This window comes from Tachyglossus aculeatus, chromosome X2 (genome assembly GCF_015852505.1).
Source record: "Tachyglossus aculeatus isolate mTacAcu1 chromosome X2, mTacAcu1.pri, whole genome shotgun sequence".
Classification (NCBI taxonomy): domain Eukaryota; kingdom Metazoa; phylum Chordata; class Mammalia; order Monotremata; family Tachyglossidae; genus Tachyglossus; species Tachyglossus aculeatus.
The window spans coordinates 15,630,493-15,651,725 of record NC_052100.1 but is presented as its reverse complement, the minus strand read 5'-3'; the positions used below and the strand labels follow the sequence as shown (position 1 = coordinate 15,651,725).

Sequence of the window (21,233 nt, the reverse complement as noted above, 5' to 3'; positions counted from 1 at the left end):
GACCTGTATCGGAAAGCTGCTAACAAAGACCAAGAAGAATGACCTCATGGAGCTAGTAGAATATTCCAAGGAAACGTGAAGTACTTTGCTTACCAGACTCCCCATCCTGAGATCCCAATTGCTTGTATAACTGTCAGAACAAATTGTGCCCCGAAGATGAAGAAAAATGCCATAAAATTGAAGGAGCTGTCAGATCTGAGAAAGGGAACAAAACTAAAAGTTACTTTTCACATTCATTTTCAATTGTGTTTCTTGTGTTCATTTTTTCATTCGATTGTATTTATTGTGTGCAAAGAACCATACTAAGTGCTTGGGAGAGTACAAAATAACAATAAACAGACACATTCCCTGCCCACGAGCTTACAGTCTAGAGGGGGAGATGGACATTAATATCAATACATAAATTACAGATATGTACATAAGTGATGTGGGGCTGGGAGGGGTATGAATAAAGGGAGCAAGTCAGGGTGATGCAGAAGGGAGTGGGAGAAGAGGAAAGGAAGGCTAAGTCAGGGAAGGCCTCTTGGAGATGTGCCTTCAACAAGGCTTTGAAGGGGGGAAGAGTAACCGGCCTTCAGATATGAGGAGGGAGGGCATTCCAGACCAGAGACAGGATGAGGGCAAAAGGTTGGTGGCAAGATAGATGAGATTGAGGCACAGTGAGAAGGTTAGCATTAGAGGAGTGAAGTGCATGAGCTGGGTTGCAGTAGGAGAGTAATGAGGTGAGGCAGGGTGATAAAGTGCTTTGGAGCCAATGGTGAGTAGTTTTTGTCTGATGAGGCGGTGAGTGGGCAACCACTGGAGTTTTTTGAGGAGTGCAGGAAACATGCTCTGAACACTTTTGTAGGAAAATGATCCACACAGAGGAGTGAAGGCTGGGCTGGAGTGGAGAGAGACAGGAGGCAGGGAGGTCAACAAGGAGGCTGATAGAGTAATCAAGGAGGAATACGATAAATGCTTGGATTAATGTGGTAGCAGTTTGGATGGAGCAGAAAGGGTGGATTTTAGCGATGTGTGTAATGTGTGAAGGAGAGCTGTGAGATGTGACAAAAGAACCTTGAGCTCTTGGAGAAGGGCATGCTCTCTCCCTTGTAACAGAATCAAATTAATTGCAAATAAAAATAATAATAATAATAATGTTGATATTTGTTAAGTGCTTACTATGTGCCATGTGCTGTTCTAAGCACTGGGGTAGATACAAGGTAATCAGGTCGTCCCACGTGGGGCTCACAGTCTTAATCCCCATTTTACATATGAGGGAACTGAGGCCCAGAGAAGTCAAGTGACTTGCCCAAAGTCACACAGCTGACAAGTGGTGGAGGCGGGAATAGAACCCACGACCTCTGACTCCCAAGCCCGGGCTCTTTCCACTGAGCCACGCTGCTGGATGTTAGATCTAGAGAATAGGAATACTTGAATTGCACACTTTTTGTTTTTATCATTTATTTCTACGCTCCTACTCTTGTTCCTACTGTGTGCTTACGATTTACATCTACTTGACTTCCCTCCTAGATTGTGAATTTCTCCTGGCAGGGACTAGGGTCTTCTACTTCTCTTGCTTGTACCCAAGTGCCAAGTAGAGTGCTTGTACACAGCAGTGCTCTGTAATAGGGATGACAACAAACCCCATAAAAAAGAGAAGCAGTGTGGCTTAATGGATAGAGCACCGGCCTGGGGATCACAAGAACCTGGGTTCTAATCCAGGCTCTGCCACTTGTCTGCTGTGTGATCTTGGGCAAATCACTTAACTTCTCTGTGCCTCAATTACCTCATCCATAAAACGGGGATTAATACATGGGACATGGACTGTGTGAAACTTGTATCTACCCGATCGCTTAGTACAGTGCATGGCCCATAGTAAGTGCCTAACAAATACTACTTTTAAAAAAATACTGAATTCAAACTGTGAACCTAACAAGCACCAAATATGTCTCCCTTTTATGTTTGGTCCAGTGTTGAAACTGGGTATAATCAATCATCAATCAATCAATTAATAGTATTTATTGAGCACTTACTGTGTGCAGACCACTGTACTAAGAACCTGGGAAATAACAGTGCAACAGAACTGGTACTTGCAACCCCGGCACACAGGGCACTTACAGTCTACAGGGGGAGACATTAAAATCAATTCAGTTACAGATATGGGAAATATTAGAGTAAAGGATGTTTATGTAAGTGCTGTGGGGCTAGGGTAAGTATCAAAGTCCTTATAGAATACACAACCAAGTGCATTACTGATGCAGATGGGAGGGCAGATAGGGGAAATGAGAGCTCTTAAAGGACATGTGATTTCTGGAGGGTTTTGGAGATGTGAAGAGTGGAGGATTGTCAGATATGAAGGGGGAGAGAGTTCCAGGTCCCAGGGAGGACATGGGCAAGAAGTTGAATGTGAGATAGACGAGATCAAGGTACAGTGAGTAGGTTGGTGTTAGAAGAATGGAGTGTACAGGTTGGGTTGTAGTAGATCAGCAAGGTAAGGTAAGAGGAAAAGGGCTGATGGTAAGGACTTTCTGTTGTGATGCAGAGGTTGAGGGGCAACCACTGGAGGTTTTTGCGGAGTAGGGAGATATGGATTGAATGTTTTTTTCAGAAAAATGACTGGGCAGAAGAGTGAAGTATAGACTAGAGAGGGGAACGGCAGGAGGCAAAAAGGTCAGTGAGAAGGCTGATGCAGTAATCAAGTCGGGAAGTGGGCAACTGCTTGGATGAGCGTGGTGTCCATCTGGATGGAGAGGAAAGGACAGATTCTAGAGATGTTGTGAAGGTAGAACCTATAGGGTGCTGCAGGTGGAAATCCTGATATCAGGCTGGCATCATCCACCTCAGATTCATTGTTGCCTGCTTTCACTCTGCCCTCTCCTCTGCCTGGCAACATTAGTTTTCCATTTTTATTGACTACTATGCCCACTGCTTTTGCCAGTTCTTTCAGACATTTAACTCCCTTCTCAAACCCCCGTCCTCCCACTTCCCCTATCTCTTGCCCATAACTGACCTGCCAGTATACATTATTAAGAAAATTGGAACCATCAGGCGTGCTCTCCCTAAAATCTCCCATGCTCCTTTCCAGTCCCTCCCTCCTCCTGCCCCTTCTTCAACTCTCCCATCTTTCCCAACAGTATCTCTAGAGGACATCTCCTACCTTCTCTCAAAACCCACATCCCTCCACCTGTACCTTTCATTCATTCATTCATTCAATTGTATTTATTGAGCACTTACTGTGTGCAGAGCACTGTACTAAGCGCTTGGGAAGTACAAGTTTGCAACATATAGAGATGGTCCCTACCCAACAGCGGGCTCACAGTCTAGATGGGGGAGACAGACAACAAAACAAAGCATATAAACTACATAAAATAAATAGAATATGTACAAGTAAAATAACTAGAGTAATAAATATGTACAAACATGTATACATATATACAGGTGCTGTGGGGAGGGGAAGGAGATAAGGCGGGGGAATGGGGAGGGGGAGTAGAGGGAGAGGAAGGAGGGGGCTCAGTCTGGGAAGGCCTCCTAACCCTATCTCTTCACACCTCATCAAAGCACTTACCCTGTCTCTGACTGCCATCTTCAACTGTTCACTCTCCAGTGGATTTTTCCCCACTGCTTGCAAGCACACTCATGTCTCCACTATCCTAAAAAAACCTCCCCTTGACCCCAGGGCTCCCTCCTACCATTTCTTTCCAAACTCCTTGAGCAAGTTGTCTACATCCACTGCCTGCAGTTCCTCTCCTCCAAGTCTCTCCTTGACCCCCTTCACTCCATTTAATATATTTTATTTTTCGATTCTCCTCTTCTTCCTGTCTGTAATTTATTTTGTCTGTCACCCTTATTAGGCTCTACACTCTTGGGGGGCAGGGATCATGCCTTCTAATCACATTGTACTCTCTCAAGTGCTTAGTATACTTCTCTGCATATAGTAGGTGCTCAATAATAGAGAGGCAGTGTGGCCTAGTGGAAAGGGCATGGGCCTGGTGTCAGAGGACCTGGTTTCTAATCCCGACTTTGACATTTGTCTGCCATGTGACCTTAGGCAAGTCTCTTCACTTCTCTGCGCCCCAGTTATCTCATCTTTAAAATGGGGATTGAGCCCGTGAGCCTCATGTGGGACAGGGAATGTGTCCAACCTAGTTACCTTGTGAATATCCCAACACTTAGTACACTGCCTGGCACACAGTAAGCACTTTACGAGTACCATTAAAAAAATAAATGCAATCAATTGTGGCAAGTTGTATTCAAATTTAAAGAGTGAGACTGTTGGGAAGACTCTTAAGGAACAGATGGAAACATGAGGAAGTCCATAAGTCTCCCCCACTAGACTGAGAACTCTCTCAAAGGTCACCAATGCTCTCCTTGCCAAATCCAACAGCCTAATCCTCCTTGACCTCTCAGCTGCTTCCACACTGTTGACCACCCCCTTTTCTCCTGGAAACTTTATCCAACCTTGGCTTCACTGACACTGTCCTCTCCTGGTTCTCCTCCTATTTCTCAGGCCACTCGTTCTCAGTCTCTTTTGTGAGCTCCTCCTCTGCCTCCCACCCCCTAACTGTGGGGGTCCCTCAAGGATCAGTTCTGGGTCCCCTTTTGTGCTCCATCTACAACCCCTCCCTTGGAGAAATCATTCGCTGCCATGGCTTTAGCTACCATGCAGATGATTCCCAAATCTACATCTCCAGTTCTGATCTCTCCCCTTCTCTGCCTTCAGGAGATCTCTACTTGGGTGTCCTCCATACAAGTCAAACTTAACATGTCCAAAACAGAACTCCTTATTTGCCACCCAAACCTTCTCTTCCCTCTTAATTCCCTGTCACAGTAGATAGCACCACCATCTCCCCATCTCAGAAGCCCATAACCACAGTGTTATCCTCAGCTCATCTCTCTTATTCAACCCATATATTCAATCTGTTACTATATCCTGTCGGTTCAACCTTCATAACATTGCTAAAATCTGCCCTTTACCCTCCCTCCAAACTACTACCACATTAATCCAAGTACTTATCCTATCCCGCCTTGACTATTTCACCCGTCTCCTTGCTGACCTCCCTGCTTTCTGTCTCTCTCCAATTCAGTCCATTCTTCACTCTGTTGCCCGGATCATTTTTCTTCAAAACATTCAGTCCATGTTTCCCCACTCCTCAAGATCCACCATCCACTTCTGCATCAAACAGAATCTCCTTATCATTGGCACTCAAGCACTCAATCACTTTATCCCCTCCTACCTTACCTCTCTGATTTCCTACCAAAACCCGGCCCACACACTTCACTGCTCTAATACCAACCTGCTCACTATACTTCAATCTCGTTTATCTTGCTGACCTCTCCTGTGTCTCGCTGCAAGCCTTTTGCTCAAACCCTGCCTCTGGTCTGGAGTGCCCTCCCTCTTCACATCTGACAGATGATCATTCTCCCCACTTTCAAAACCTTACTGAAGGCACATCTCCTCCAAGAGACCTTCCCCAATTAGGCCCTCATTTCCTCTTCTCCCACTTCCTTCTGCGTCACCCTTGCCCTTGGATTTGCACCCTTTACTCACCCCTCTAGAGTAACTGTATCTGTAATTTATTTACTTATATTAATGCCTGTCTCCCCCTTAGACTGTAAGTTCATTATGGGCAGGGAATATGTCTACCAACTCTGTTGCAGTGGACTATCCCAAGTGCTTAGTAGAGAGCTCTGCACAGAGTAAGCACTCAATAACTATGATTGATTGATTAATAAGTGTATTCAAAATTTCAGCTACCATGACAGCTAGGATAGAGCCCTTCATGGGCCAGTCTGACATGGCACCAATACGGATTTGGGCTGAGCCAAACTCCAAAACCCCAGCTTTTGAAACTACGGTAGATGAAAAGAGGCCTGGACTACACTTCAAATGAGCAGTGCTGTACATTTGAGTTTACTCACAGTGTCCATGGTATCAAGCTCCACTCCACTTCAATTAGCAGACAACCCACTGTGGCACTGCTGCCCTGAATTTGACCCAAACCAGGGCGGGAAATGCAAAGGGGCACAGAGGGGTGTCTGACAAGACCTGCCATAGGTCAATCAATCAATCAATCAATCGTATTTATTGAGCGCTTACTATGTGCAGAGCACTGTACTAAGCGCTTGGGAAGTACAAATTGGCAACATATAGAGACAGTCCCTACCCAACAGTGGGCTCACAGTCTAAAAGGGGGAGACAGAGAACAAAACCAAACATACTAACAAAATAAAATAAATAGAATAGATATGTACAAGTAAAATAAATAGAGTAATAAATATGTACAAACATATATACATATATACAGGTGGTGTGGGGAAGGGAAGGAGGTAAGATGGGGGGGATGGAGAGGGGGATGAGGGGGAGAGGAAGGAAGGGGCTCAGTCTGGGAAGGCCTCTTGGAGGAGGTGAGCTCTCAGCAGGGCCTTGAAGGGAGGAAGAGAGCTAGCTTGGCGGATGGGCAGAGGGAGGGCATTCCAGGCCCGGGGGATGACGTGGGCCGGGGGTCGATGGCGGGACAGGCGAGAACGAGGTACGGTGAGGAGATTAGCGGCGGAGGAGCGGAGGGTGCGGGCTGGGCAGTAGAAGGAGAGAAAGGGAGGTGAGGTAGGAGGGGGCAAGGTGATGGAGAGCCTTGAAGCCCAGGGTGAGGAGTTTTTGCCTGATGCGCAGATTGATTGGTAGCCACTGGAGATTTTTGAGGAGGGGAGTAATATGCCCAGAGCATTTCTGGACAAAGATAATCCGGGCAGCAGCATGAAGTATGGATTGAAGTGGAGAGAGACACGAGGATGGGAGATCAGAAAGAAGGCTGATGCAGTAGTCCAGACGGGATAGGATGAGAGCTTGAATGAGCAGGGTAGCTCATTCAAGCTCAGGACACCTCCATCTGGATGTCTGCCCGCCACCTAAAGCTCAACATGTCGAAGACTGAACTCCTTGTCTTCCCTCCCAAACCTTGCCCTCTCCCTGACTTTCCCATTTCTGTTGACGGCAGGGACGGAAGCCAGACTGGAGGGGGTCGAGGAGAGAGTTGTTGTCGAGAAATTCTAGGCAGCGTGTGTAGACAACTCGTTCAAGGAGTTTGGAAAGGAATGGTAGGAGGGATATGGGGCGATAACTAGAAGGTGAGGTGGGGTCAAGAGAGGGGTTTTTTTTAGGATGGGAGAGACATGGGCATGTTTGAAGGCAGAGGGGAAGGAACCAGTGGAGAGTGAGTGGTTGAAGATGGAAGTTAAGGAGGGGAGAAGGGATGGAGCGAGAGATTTCATGTGATGAGAGGGAATGGGGTCAGAAGCACAGGTGGCCGGAGTAGCACTTGAGAGGAGGGAGGAGAGCTCCTCTGAGGATACTGCTGGGAAGGAGGGGAGAGTAGCAGAGAGTGTTGAGAGCTGGGGGGTTGGAGAAGGGGGGGAAGTGACTTTGGGGAGGTCGGACCTGATGGATTGAATTTTGTTAATGAAGTAGGAGGCCAGATCGTTGGGGGTGAGGGAAGGAGGAGGGGGAGGAACCGGGGGCCTGAGAAGGGAGTTGAATGTACGGAAGAGCTGGCGGGGGTGATGGGCACGGGTGTCAATAAGGGAGGAGAAATAGTTTTGTCTGGCAGAAGAGAGGGCTGAGTTAAGGCAGGAAAGGATAAACTTGAAGTGAACGAGGTTGGCATGGTGTTTAGACTTTTGCCAGCAGCGTTCAGCAGCTCGAGCATAAGAGCGAAGGAGGCGGACAGTGGCAGTGATCCAGGGCTGTGGGTTAGTGGTACGAGAGCGGCAAAGGGAAAGGGGAGCGAGTGAGTCTAGCTGAGTAGAAAGGGTAGAGTTGAGAGCAGTAATCTGATCATCAAGACTGGGTAGAGAGGAGAGGGCGGTGAGGTGGGGTGTGAGGCACTCCGAAAGATGGGTGGGGTCCAGAGAGCGGAGATCTCTGTGAGGGAGTAATACAGATTTACAGGGGAAAGGAGTGTGAGAGGAGGCAGGTGAGAAGATTATGATCAGAGAGAGGGATTTCAGAGTTGGTGAGGGTGGACACAGTGCAGCGGTAGGAGATGATGAGGTCGAGGGTATGACCAAGTTGGTGAGTGGGTGAGGTGGGGTGGAGGAAGAGGTTGGCAGCGTCAAGGAGAGATAGAAGGCGGGCGGCAGAGGAGTCGTTAGGGATATCCATGTGGATATTGAAGTCTCCGAGGAGACTTCAATAGGTATAGGTCAATAGGATGGGTGGGTCAGATCAAGACTGCCATCTAGAACAGGCCCAAAGTGTCTAAGTATTTTAGTATAAACGGAACCAAACTCAGCAGTACTGTATTCTAAATCTCGATCAATTCGATGACTGCTACATACAGATGGCATATAATTCAATACAGCATGCATGGATGCATCTCTTTCTGTAATCAGCCTCCAAAAATGGCTGAGAAGGGAGACCAATCCAGTGCTGAGTGCTTTTCAAGGCTACAGGCCATAAATAAAGTACAAAGGAAATATGACCTCTACAGAAGCAGAATCCTGCATTCTATCACACCTAGTAAAAGTAGAAGTTTTGAAGACTTGAGGAAGGGGCACTATGAAAACCTGCTGCAATAAGGTTAAGCTATTTATTAATTCCTCATTCCAAATGGGCCATTTCTTTCTTTATTGAAGACAGTTGCCACCATAAACCCTTTAATTTGGTATTCTCTTAGGCTTTTAACCTTTGATGCACTTAAAGAAATGATAAGCTTAAGTAAGTTTTCTCCACTAGTCCACTTCAGAAATCACCTTTGTTGCAAACCTGCATCAGGATGATGATAAGTAAGCTTTATTGTTAGAAACTAGCTGGGGGGACTGATGCCTGTACTTTGATTTTGAAGCTGTAATACGTGAATGTCATGTAATAATGAAGAACATTAACTATGGTTTAGGAGCATCACCTCTTTTTGGTTTTTCTAAAATGAGATGGTTTGTACAAATATTTCCCACATATAAACCTCAGGAATCAATTTCCCCTTACACCTAAATCAGGGCTGAAAGTTAAAAAAAAAAATAATATGACAGAGCCAGGAGACTCTGCTGACCTGGGTTTTTTTTTTTGGGGGGGGGGCCGGTGAGAGGGCACAGAAGAGGGTGTGGTCATCTGCCAGTCAACCAACCAACCATTGATGGTGATGCCTAACACAAAATCTAGAGCTGCAGAGTGGTGAAAAATGGGAGAGGCAGGGCTGTGGCTGTTGGGAAGTAGTGTGGCCCAGTGGAAAAAGCACAGGTCTGGGAGTCAGAGGACCTGGGTTCTAATCCCGGCTCCGCCACTTGCCACACAGCAGTGTGGCCTTGAACAACTCACTTAACTTTTCTGTGCCTCAGTTCCCTCATCTGCAAAATGAGGATTCATACCTGTTCTCCTTCCTACTTATTCCGTGAGCACCATGTGGAACACAATTATCCTGTATCTACCCCAACGCTTAGTACATTGCTTGCCATATAGTAAGCGGTTAACAAACACCACAGTTAATTGGTGAACAGAGAGACAGCAGGCAGGAAGGGGTAGGGCAGGCATAGCTCCTCCCCCTGCCCCATGTGGATGGAGTCATTGCACCCTCACCCCAGAACACACATTCTGGGGCTTTTTCTTAGACTGGTGCAGAGTTCCGGCTGATTCCGGTTCACTTAAGTAGGCACGTGGCCTATTGGAGAAAGCACAGGCCTGGGAGTCAGGAGAGCCAAGTTCTAACCCAGCTCTGCCATTGGCTGAAGAGAAGCAGCGTGGCTCAGTGGAAAGAGCACGGGCTTGGCAGTCAGAGGTCATGGGCTCTAATCCCGGCTCCGCCACATGTCTGCTGTGTGACCATGGGCAAGTCACTTAACTTCTCTGAGCCTCAGTTACCTCATCTGTAAAATGGGGATTAAGACTGTGAGCCCCACGTGGGACAACCTAATCACCTTGTATCCCCCCGGCACTTAGAACAGTGCTTTGCACATAGTAAGCGCTTAACAAATGCCATCATTATTATTATTATTATTGGTTGGTGCAGGATCTGGAGCAAGTTACTTTACCTCTCTGGCCAACATTTCTTCATCTAAAAAATGGGAATTCAAATTCTAAAAAAATGGGAATTAAAATACCTGTGGCCTCTCCCTCTTAGGCTGTGAGCCTACATAGGACATATACTGTGTCCAATCTGATTAGCTTATATCTACCCCCAGCATTTAGCATATCACATGGCACATAGTAAGTGCTTAATAAATAGCATTATACTTCTCATTCCTTCCAGCACTGATCTAAATGCAACTTGTGCATAGTTGCTGACAAGAGAAGATGGTCTTTTCTCTAGGAGAATGGAGTGGAAGGTATTTGTACAGAGAATCATACTTGAATCAGGGACCATTTGCTCTAAGTCTAAATAAGCTTCCAATTAAAGGACTGGAGAACATTTATGGTTATTTTGATTGAGCAGACCCAGGGAATTATCATCCTCAAGAGCAGATAGGAAAATTAATCAATCAGTAGCTTTTCCTGAGTGTCTACTGGGTATAAAGCACTCTGTTAAGTGCTTGGTGAGACTGATGCGGGTAAAGGCACAGTCCCTACCCTTAAAGAGATTTGAACCCATGACCTCTGACTCCCAAGCCTGGGCTCTTTCCACTGAGCCACACTATTGGAGTTTAATGATTTTGTTGTTGACACCTTTACTCGGCCTTTTATTTTAGGGCAGAATCCTCCTTTATTTCTGTTCCCCCCAGTGAAGAAATAGGGATCATAAGTCACATATTAAGGGTTTCAAAATTCAGAGATAGGAAAGGAGTGTGGCTTAGTGGAAAGAGCTCAGGCCTGGAAGTCAGACCTGGGTTCTAATCCTGAGTTTGCCACTTGCCTGCTATGTGATTTTGGACAAGTCACTTAATTTCTCTGGGTCTCAGTTTCCTCTCCTGTAAAATAGGTATTCAATACCTGTTCCCCCTCCTGCTTTGACTGAGAGCCCTGTATGGGACAGGGACTGATAGGAACCTGATCATCTTGTATCTGCCCCAGTGCTAGATACAGTACTAGGCAGATAGTAAGCACTTGACAAATACTGCAATTATAATTCTTTATTATTGGGTGGGTACCCATAAATCAAAAGAATAGCGGACAGAATAGACTGCTAAGAATAATGGGGTAGCTCCTGCTTGTTCATTATGCTCAGTTCCTCTAGGCAAATGCCTTGAGGGCTTCAAATACATGATGAAGCTAACACAGCAGAAAAGATTTTGATGAGAAAAAGTAAATCAAATTGCTCTTTGACTTACCGGAAGGCTTTGTAAGCAGGTTGGAACCAGCACACATAACCACAAGGGCTAAAGATAAGTAGCCAAAGGATAGCCAATCCAAAATTCACTCCATGTCCACCACTTATCCACCAAGCCAGGCAAGCAATGAGATTTATCACAAGTGTGATGCAGTAAACTACCAAAAAAAAAAATATGAAAAACAAACAGAGAAAATATGTGAAAAGGGATGTGTCTGTTGGGCCCCAGAATAAGCAGCTGGAGAGAACCAAAATTAAAAATCTACAACATATGGAAAAAGCAAACCTTAGTGGAAATCTGATATTTGCTGCTAGTTATAAAGGCCCATTTGTGCAAAATGCTGACAAGGACTAATATCATATTAGGGTACCCTAATAAGAAATATCGTATGTTTAAACTATTCTTAAGTAGTGAATAAGTGAGAAGCAGTGCGGCCTAGTGGGTACAGCACAGGCTTGGAAGTCAGAGGGACCTGGATTCTGATTCCAACTCTGTCACCTGTCTGCTGTGTGACCTTGGGCAAGTTGCTTCACTTTTCTGTGCCACAGTTATCTCATCTGTAAAATGGGGATTAAGACCGTGAGCCCCATGTGGGACATGGACTGTGTCCAACCTGATTAACTTTTATCTATCCCACAGTGCTTAGTACAGTGTCTGGCACATGCTAAGTGCTTAACAAACACCATAAAAAGACTCAGAATAAGTAGTAATGATCCCATTTGGCAAGTGACTGTGAAATAAGGAGCTTTATTCACTACAATAATGAGTATCCATGGCTTCCTCACTATCCATAAAATACATTACCAAATCCAGAAATACACACTCTCCTCTAATTTCCCCAGCTCCCTCTGTGACAAGGCTTTGTTTCCTTTCTCGGGGAGGAACTACGATCCTTGAAAGCTGCTCCCCAATATCTCCAGACTGGTTGTTGTGAGAGATTGACCTGCTGCAATTGTTAGTTGGTTCAAACCTTGTTGGATGAATTCTCTATTTCCTCCCCAAGTGAAATTACAAGTTTCATGACCAAGGAGATACTCTGAACTCTTCCTTCTATCTCTGCCCGTGAGTTGGCTTGCTAAGCCAATCATAAACTCCTCAGTTTTCCTCTGCTTTCTCTGGCAGACCCTCTACTATGTTATGATCTTATACTATGGGAAATATTTATTTTATTCTGAAACCACTCCTCCCTCCCTCTACATACAGTTACAGGCTCGCAGATTTCTATTTTCCCATTCACCTGAATGAGAACTTTTGAGTAGACACCCATAGTAGCAGCTTTGTCATGTAGAGCAAATATTGTATTCTCCCAAAGCACCTAGTCCAGTACTATGCACACAGTAAGTGCTCAATAAACACAACTGATTGATAAAATATGATTGACTGACTGAAACTAAATAGGGAAAGAAAGGGCGTGGGGGTGGGAGAGAGGCCCTTTGGCTCCCCTGAACCACCACCCCATAAACTCTTTCTGTTTTGATAAAACAAAATGTGAAAAAGCTTCATTTTCCTACTAGTGCATCTGCACTCTAGAAGGAAATATTTCCTTGCCAAATGTTGGGCCTTGACATCTGAGGGCACTCTAATTTGGGAAGAATTTGGTTCTGAGTTGCTGCGGAGCAAAAGATCATTTTCACAGAAATCCCTTCGGAGGGAGTGGATTTGAATCCAATGGCCAATATGCCAAATTTAAGCTGCTAATGCCTTTCATTTAAGATCTCTAACTAAATCCAAACCCTTGAAAAGTCTAAAATTTGACAATCATCCCCTCCTTCACTTGCCTGCCATGATCTGGACCCAAAACGCCACTGTCCCTTAGCAATGAATAACTCCAATCCTGATTTAACTGTCAATGATGTCTCCAACTGCAGAGGAAACAAAGGGCTTTGAACTCAGGCTTTTAGTATAAAAAAGCCCACAATTTTCAAAGAATGGACCCAATTCCATGACCATGCAAGGCAAACCCAATATGCTCTCCCATTTGAGGTAAATGAACTCTACCAGGAAAAAGAACAGGCTCTTTGGGAAAAATAATTAATCTGAAGTTGGTAAACATTACTGTGTATTAATCTGAAGTTGGTAAGCATTACTGTGTAGTTGAGGACTTGCATAAATTGCTTCATACTAGCAAGGATTACTGAATCAGGCTGTCATTTGATGAAATGGTTTCAAATATTCAAGATAGCTTGAAGTAGCATTCCCTTAAAACCAAGCAGATAAAACCCAATTGTCTTTTCCTTTATCCATTCTAGGTGGATTTGGGGAGTAACTCCTGTAAATGCTTACAGATCCATAAACGATAAATCTTTTTCACAAGACTCCGATGGTCTATGGGAATTTCATCCTCAAAGTTCTGGTAGAAGCAGGGTTTCAGAGGAATAAACTTTGGTAGCGGGGGGAAGTTATTTACTTTCTCTGCAAGAAGAAAAACAATTTTCAATTAAAACCAGTTGATTCACTCCAGAATATTTTGAACCTAATATAAATCAAAATCCAAGCATTTTAACACATTAACACTCATAGGACATGAACGCTATAGATCAGGCTGGTCTAACCGTTTTCCTTTCCCAACCACCAGAAGGGGAGTCCCTCTCCCAATTCCTGGAGGCTAATAGCTCCCCAAACACTCGAGTTCTAAAGTATAATAAATACGATTGATTGATTAAAGTATTGTCCTGGAGGCATGGGAGTGCCTTTCTCACTTTTTCCATGCCAGGGAAAGGAGGTGCACGTATTGCTGACCCTGTTTTTCACCTGGTTTTGCCCAGAGATCCGAGGCTGGGAGCTAGGGCCTACCAGAAGCATGGGGAGATTTGTGGGACCACTCTAAGTGACCTGGAAGGCCTGACAGGCCAATGGTCGGACCATCTTGTCGTCACTGATTCTAAGACCCTTTCATTGTATTGTATCACCAGCTGGGAATTGCTGAGGGGTTAATCATTTGGAGCATTTTTTTTTCCTTCCCCTTCCTGTTCTTTACCTTATGACCATTTGGCTGCTCATTAGTGTCTCTATCAGAGGGCAGGCACAGGAAAGGGAAGGTGGGGGAGGGAGAGGAGGGGCAAAACAAATCGGTCCAGTCAGCTAGTTGTTAACAGGTTTAGTTAAAAGGGGAGGGGGGGGAGTTGAAAGGAATAACTAAAAATTGATTTTTTAATTTTGGTTTTGGAATAACTCTCTTTACCCAGAATAATTCCAAGATGATGATGGCATTTATTAAGTGCTTACTATGTGCAAAGCACTGTTCTAAGTGCTGGGGAGGTTACAAGGTGATCAGGTTGTCCCACAGGGGGCTCACAGCCTTAATCCCCATTTTACAGATGAGGAAACTGAGGCACAGAGAAGTTAAGTGACTTACCCAAAGTCACACAGCTGACAATTGGCAGAGCTGGGATTTGAACCCATGACCTCTGACTCCAAAGCCCGTGCTCTTTCCACTGAGCCACACTGCTTCTTGCATGCTGCTTCCATGGATAATTCAGATTAGGAACATGTGTTAATTTTGTTCTTTTAAAAGGAGAGAAACTCCCATGTCTGCTTTCATCCCAGAGGTAAATTTTCTTTCAGTAAGGCTTGTATTTTATGACAAGGAAAAAGTGTTTTTGTGCTTTGGGCAGGGCATGGTGAGCTGTTTTAACAGAACTTTATTTTCAACCAACAAAATAGATTCAAATTCACAACAGTGTGGGCTTCCAACATGTCTGTGATAATAAAATAGGGAAGCAGCGTGGCTCAGTGGAAAGAGCATGGGCTTGGGAGCCAGAGGTCATGGGTTCTAATCCCAGCTCTGCCATTTGTCAGCTGTGTGACTTTGGGCAAGTCACTTAATTTCTCTGTGCCTCAGTTACCTCATCTGTAAAATTGGGATTAAGACTGTGAGCCCCACGTGGGACAACCTGATCACCTTGTATCCCCCCAGTGCTTAGAACAGTGCTTTGCACATAGTAAGTGCTTAACAAATGTCATCATCATCATTATTATTATTAAAATAGCATAAGTCTAAGGAAATTATATAAATCAAAGGTCTTCAGTCTACAAGGAAACCTAGAAAATGGACTGGAGTGGGGAGAGACAGGAGGCTGGAAGATCAGCAAGGAGGCTGATGCAGTCATCTAGGTGGGGATAGGATGAGTGATTGTATTAATATGGTAGCCATTTGGATGGAGGGGAAAGGGAGGATTTTAGTGATATTGTGAAGGTGGGACCAACAGGATTTAGTGATGGATTGAATATGGGGGTTGAATGACAGAAAGGAGTCAAGGATAATGCCAAGGGTACGGGCTTGTGAGCCGGGAAGGATGGTGGTGTCGTCTACAGTGATAGGGAAGTAAGGGAGAGGACTGGGTTGGGTGGAAGATAAGAAGTTCAGTTTCGGACATGTTAAGTTTTAGGTGATAGGAGGACAACAAGTAGAGATGTCTGGAAGGCAGGAGGAAGTGCTAAACTGCAGAGAGCGAGAGAGATCAGGGCTGGAAATGTAGATTTGGGTATCATCCGCATAGAGGTGGTAGTTGAAGCCATGGGAGCAAATGAGTTCTCCAAAGGAGTGGGTGTAGATAGAGAATAGAAGGGTATCCAGAACTGACCCTTGAGGGACCCCAGAGTTAGGGGGTGGGAGGCATTGGAGGAGTCCGCAAAGAAGACTGAGAATGAATGGCCAGAGAGATAAGAGGAGAACCAGGAGAGGACAGAGTCAGTGAAGCCAAGGTTGGATAACGTTTCCAGGAGGAGGTGGTCCACAGTGTCAAAGGCAGCTGAGAGGTCGAGAAGGATTAGGATAGAGCAGAGGCCGTTGGCTTTGGCAAGAAGGAGATCATAGTGACCTTTGAGAGGGTGGTTTCTGTGGAATGATGGGGACAGTAGCCAGATTGGAGAGGGTCAATGAGAGAATTGGGGGAGAGGAATTTGAGGCAGCGAGTGCAGACAACTTGCTCAAGGAATCTGGAGAGAAATAATAATAATGATAGCATTTATTAAGCGCTTACTATGTACAAAGCACTGTTCTAAGCGCTGGGGAGTTTACAAGGTGATCATGTTGTCCCACAGGGGAGATGAGGCGATAACTGGAGAGAGACTTGGGGTCAAGGAGGGTTTTTTTTAGGATAGGGGAGACATAGGCATGTTTGAAAGCAGTGGGGAAGAAGTCACTGGATGCACACTGGGTATTTTTGCTTGATCTTATATTTAAACTCACTTTATATTTTTATCAAATCAAACAAATATATCCAATCTATGCCCAAGTGGCCCTGCCTTTCTGGAGGTCTCTCTAACAAACATAGAAATTGCCTCTATCCAGATCACCTTCAAATGATTTGATTGGCTCAGAGACAGCTCCAAAGGCAATGATTGGCCAGGAGGGCTGGGCCACGGTTGGAGAAACCTATTGCAATTAAGCAGTTCAAATCTTTAGAACTAGTAGAAGGTAGGAAAGAGAGTTGGAAAAGACTGTGAGTGACTGGAAGAACTGAAAGAAGCACACTGCAGGCTGAAGTTGAAAGGGGTAGGGACGGACTGAATAATGATTTTGGATTTTAGAGAAGCAGCGTGGCTCAGTGGAAAGAGCCCGGGCTTTGGAGTCAGAGGTCATGGGTTCAAATCCCATCTCCGCCACTTGTCAGCTGTGTGACTTTGGGCAAGTCACTTCACTTCTCTGGGCCTCAGCTCCCTCATCCGCAAAATGGGGATTAAGACTGTGAGCCCCACGTGGGACAACCTGATCACCTTGTATCTCCCCAGCGCTTAGAACAGTGCTTTGCATATAGTAAGCGCTTAACAAAAACCATCATCATCATCCCAAGGGGTAGGGACGGTCTGAATAACGATTTTGGATCCCAATGCCTCTCAACTGTGCTCCTGATACCATGCAAGGAACATGTTGGCTTGGGATCTGGCCATCTGTCTTACTATGTGTCAGACAATGTATTAAGTGCTGAGGTATATATAAACTAATCAGATTGGACACAATCACGTCTCATATGGGGCTGACAGTCAATCTCCATTTTACAGATGAGGTAACAGGCACAAAGAAGTGAAATGACTTGCCCAAAGTCACACAGCAGACAAGTGGCATAGAACTCAGGCCCTCCAACTCCCAGTCCTGGGCTCTTTCCACTAGCCCTCACTGCTTCTATCTTTTCTTCATAGATAAGCAGTCCTGGGCCTTCCTCCAGGACCAGAGTCTTGAAGGAAGGGGCTCTGGGCTTTGCTGTGGGATCTGCTTAAAATGACTGAGGCATCAATCATCTGATGACTCCTCGCTCTCTGAATCCCTACCAGGACTCTGGGCTTGGCTTATAAAGGATTTTTCTGGCTGTTGGTATCCAGCTTCAGGATCTTCACAGGGTCATTAACTGCCCATTTTCTCCTCTTCTTATATGACAAAGGACTAGCTGTTTTCTCCAGGCACACCCACGTACACATATGCCATTAAACACTCCCACTTTCCATTGGGGCAATACAGGACCTTAGATGGGGTAGCCTGGCATGCAGTCCTTTGGCATCCATGCAAGGTGATGCTGATATCCGTTTTAGGAATTTACCCTTAAAAGCAGACCAGGGTGGACACAGATAAGAAGACATAAGGGGCCACACCCAAAATGAACAACATAGCCAAAGCCAATATCATGGCAAGAAGGCTGGCTACCATTTACATATTTTTACGCTTTTTTAGGGTTCATCCCTCTCCCCATACTCACATCACACCAATTATTCCTTGGAATTGGGAAAACAAGATAGTAAACAAAATTAAAGGTTGACACTAGTTTTACTTGATTTGGCCTCCAACTGAAAGGTGTATATTCTAGCTGATTATGACTTTAGAACCTCTGGGAAAGAATTCCTGCTCTCTTCCTAAACTGATTTGAATTGAGATTGTACCAAATCAAGCTTGGTCTGCCCTAGCGGCCCTTAGCTGTAAAATGAGAGGAGAAAGTCCTGATACCAAGGAGAAATGAGAGATGCTTGGAAAGAAGGCAGAACGGATATAAACTGGAGCTGAAACCAGTTAGTCCAGCGTTCCCCAGCGTCTGGGGCCCAGAGTCGATAGGGCAGTGCTGAGATTGCAACACCTACTGCCTACCACTCCCTGGCCATCTACCTCACCTCCCTTCTCTCCTTCTCCAGCCCAGCCCGCACCCTCCACTCCTCTGCCACTAACCTCCTCACCGTGCCTCGTTCTCGCCTGTCCCGTCGACCCCCGGCCCACGTCACCCACCTGGCCTGGAATGTCCTCCCTCCGCACATCCGCCAAGCTAGCTCTCTTCCTCCCTTCAAGGCCCTACTGAGAGCTCACCTCCTCCAGGAGGCCTTCCCAGACTGAGCCCCCCTCCTTCCTCTCCCCCTCCTCCCCCTCTCCATTCCCTCAGCCTTACCTCCTTCCCCTCCCCACAGCACCTGTATATATGTATATATGTTTGTATGTACTTATTACTCTATTTTATTTGTACATATTTATTCTATTTATTTTATTAATATGTTTTGTTCTCTGCCTCCCCCTTCTAGACTGTGAGCCCACTGTTGGATAGGGACCGTCTCTATATGTTGCCAACTTGTACTTCCCAAGTGCTTAGTACAGTGCCCTGCACACAGTAAGAGCTCAGTAAATACGATTGAATGAATGAATGAATGAATCTATGGTTAAAAGACCTATCCTACATGAAGACAGACTGAAACACACTTCCCAATAGTTGGTCCCCAGGAAAAGTGGTGAATTCATTCATTCATTCAATCGTATTTATTGAGCGCTTACTGTGTGCAGAGCACTGTACTAAGCACTTGGGAAGGACAAGTTGGCAACGTATAGAGACAGTCTCTACCCAACAACGGGCTCACAGTCTAGAAGGGGGAGACAGACAACAAAACAAAACATGTGGACAGGTGTCAAGTCATCAGAATAAATAGAAGTAAAGGCGGATGCACATCATTAACAAAACGAATAGAATAGTAAATATGTACAAGTAAAATAAATAGAGTAATAAATCTGTACAAATATATATACAGGTGCTGTGGGGAGGGGAAGTAGGTAGGGCAGGGGGGAAGGGGAGGGGGAGAGGAAGGAGGGGGATCAGTCTGGGAAGGCCTCCTGGAGGAGGTGAGCTCTCAGTAAGGCTTTGAAGGGAGGAAGGGAGCTAGCTTGGCAGATGTGTGGAGGGAGGGCATTTCAGGCCAGGGGGAGGATGTGGGCCAGGGGTCGATGGCGGGACAGGCGAGAATGAGGCACAGTGAGGAGGTTAGCGGCAGAGGAGCGGAGGGTGCGGGCTGGGCTGGAGAAAGAGAGAAGGGAGGTAAGGTAGGAGGGGGCGAGGTGATGGAGAGCCTTGAAGCCAAGAGTGAGGAGTCTTTGCTTGATGTGTAGGTTGACTGGTAGCCACTGGAGATTTTTGAGGAGGGTAGTAACATGCCCAGAGCATTTCTGCACAAAGATGATCCAGGCAACAGTGTGAAGTATAGACTGAAGTGAGGAGAGACAGGAGAATGGGAGATCAGAGAGGAGGCTGATGCAGTAATCCAGTCGGGATAGGAAGAGAGATTGAACCAGCAAGGTAGCGGTTTGGATGGAAAGGGCAGATCTTGGCGACGTTGCGGAGGTGAGACCGGCAGGGTTTGGTGATGGATTGGATGTGGGGGTGAACGAGAGAGCAGAGTCGAGGATGACACCAAGGTTGTGGGCTTGTGAGACGGGAAGGATGGTAGTGCTGCCTACAGTGATGGGAAAGTCAGGGAGAGGGCAGGGCTTGGGAGGGAAGATAAGGAGTTCAGTCTTGGACATACTGAGTTTTAGATGGCGGGCAGACATCCAGATGGAAATGTCCTGAAGGCAGGAGGAGACCCGAGCCTGAAGGGAGGGAGAGAGAGCAGGGGCAGAGATGTAGATTTGGGTATCATCAGTGTAGAGATGATAGTTGAAACCGTGGGAGCGAATGAGAATGTCGACCAAGGTTGGCCTTGCTGGGAGGGGTAAGGAGAAGCAGCTTGGTGTAGTGGAAAGAGCAAGGGCCTGGGAGTCAGAGGACCTGGGTTCTAATCCTAGTTCTGTCAACTGCTGTGTGGCCATGGGTAAATCACTTTAACTTATTTGGGCCTCAGTTACCTCATCTGTAAGACTGTGAGCCCCACGTGGGACATGCAGTATGTCCAAACTGATTAGCTTGTTCTACCACAGAGCTTAGTACAGTGCCTGGCACATAGTAAACACCTAACAAATATCATTAAAAATAAATAAATTTGAGAATTATTTTCTCTCAGAAGTAATTTCACTGAAAATTGCTCACTATTTCTTTCCCAGTGTCTGTCCTCCGCCCAATCAACCAGTAGTAATGACTGATTGTCTGTGTGAATATACTGTATTAAACACATGGGTAAGTACAATACAGTTCACAGACACTGTGTCCCGAATTTCAAGAAGCTTACATTCTAGCAGGGGAGACAGGCACTGAAATAATTCACAGTTGGGAGGAAAGAGGAAAAAGGGCATGTGCACATGAGGTACTGCTTTAAGAAACAGGGCACATAAAATAAGTCCAAAAGCGCTATGAGAGGTTGTGAGGAAGGACACAAGTGCTCAGGTGGGGTGCATAAGTGCTGAGATAGCAGTTGGGGATACAAATGGGGAGAGTAGAAATTAATTGGGAAGGCCTCCGGGAGGAGATAGGATTTCAGGAGGGCGGTGAAGATGGAGAGAGCAGTGGTCTTTCAGATTTGAAGGGGGAGAAAGTTCCAAGTGGGGGAAGGGTGTGGGCAAGGGGTAGGAGTGTAGAGTGAGAGCTGGGGTAAAGAGGGAGAAGAGAGTGGATAAGTAGGAAGGAGATCACTGATTGGGAGCCTTAAAGCCAATGGTTATGAGTTTCTGCTTGACATGCAGAGGAAAGTGTAACCATTGCAGGATTTTAAGGAGTGATGTGGGCAGAACATTTTTTAAATGAGTCAGGCAGCTGAATGAAGTATGGACTGGAGAGGGGAGCATCTAGAGTCAGGAAGATTGGTGAAGAAGCCGTTGCGATAGT

The 21,233-nt window shown here is 45.7% G+C and overlaps 1 protein-coding gene across 1 annotated transcript in view; it reads right to left on the bottom strand.

The window, feature by feature from the left end:
- SCAMP4 (secretory carrier membrane protein 4) overlaps positions 1-21,233 on the bottom strand; it is a 76,982-nt gene that overhangs the window by 10,867 nt on the left and 44,882 nt on the right. The window contains exons 3-5 of the mRNA XM_038771067.1: positions 13,519-13,647; positions 11,236-11,392; positions 94-195 (exon numbers count right to left, since the gene is read on the bottom strand). Of these exons, the coding sequence (XP_038626995.1) occupies positions 94-195; positions 11,236-11,392; positions 13,519-13,647 (388 nt within the window). The remainder of the gene's footprint in view (positions 1-93; positions 196-11,235; positions 11,393-13,518; positions 13,648-21,233) is intronic.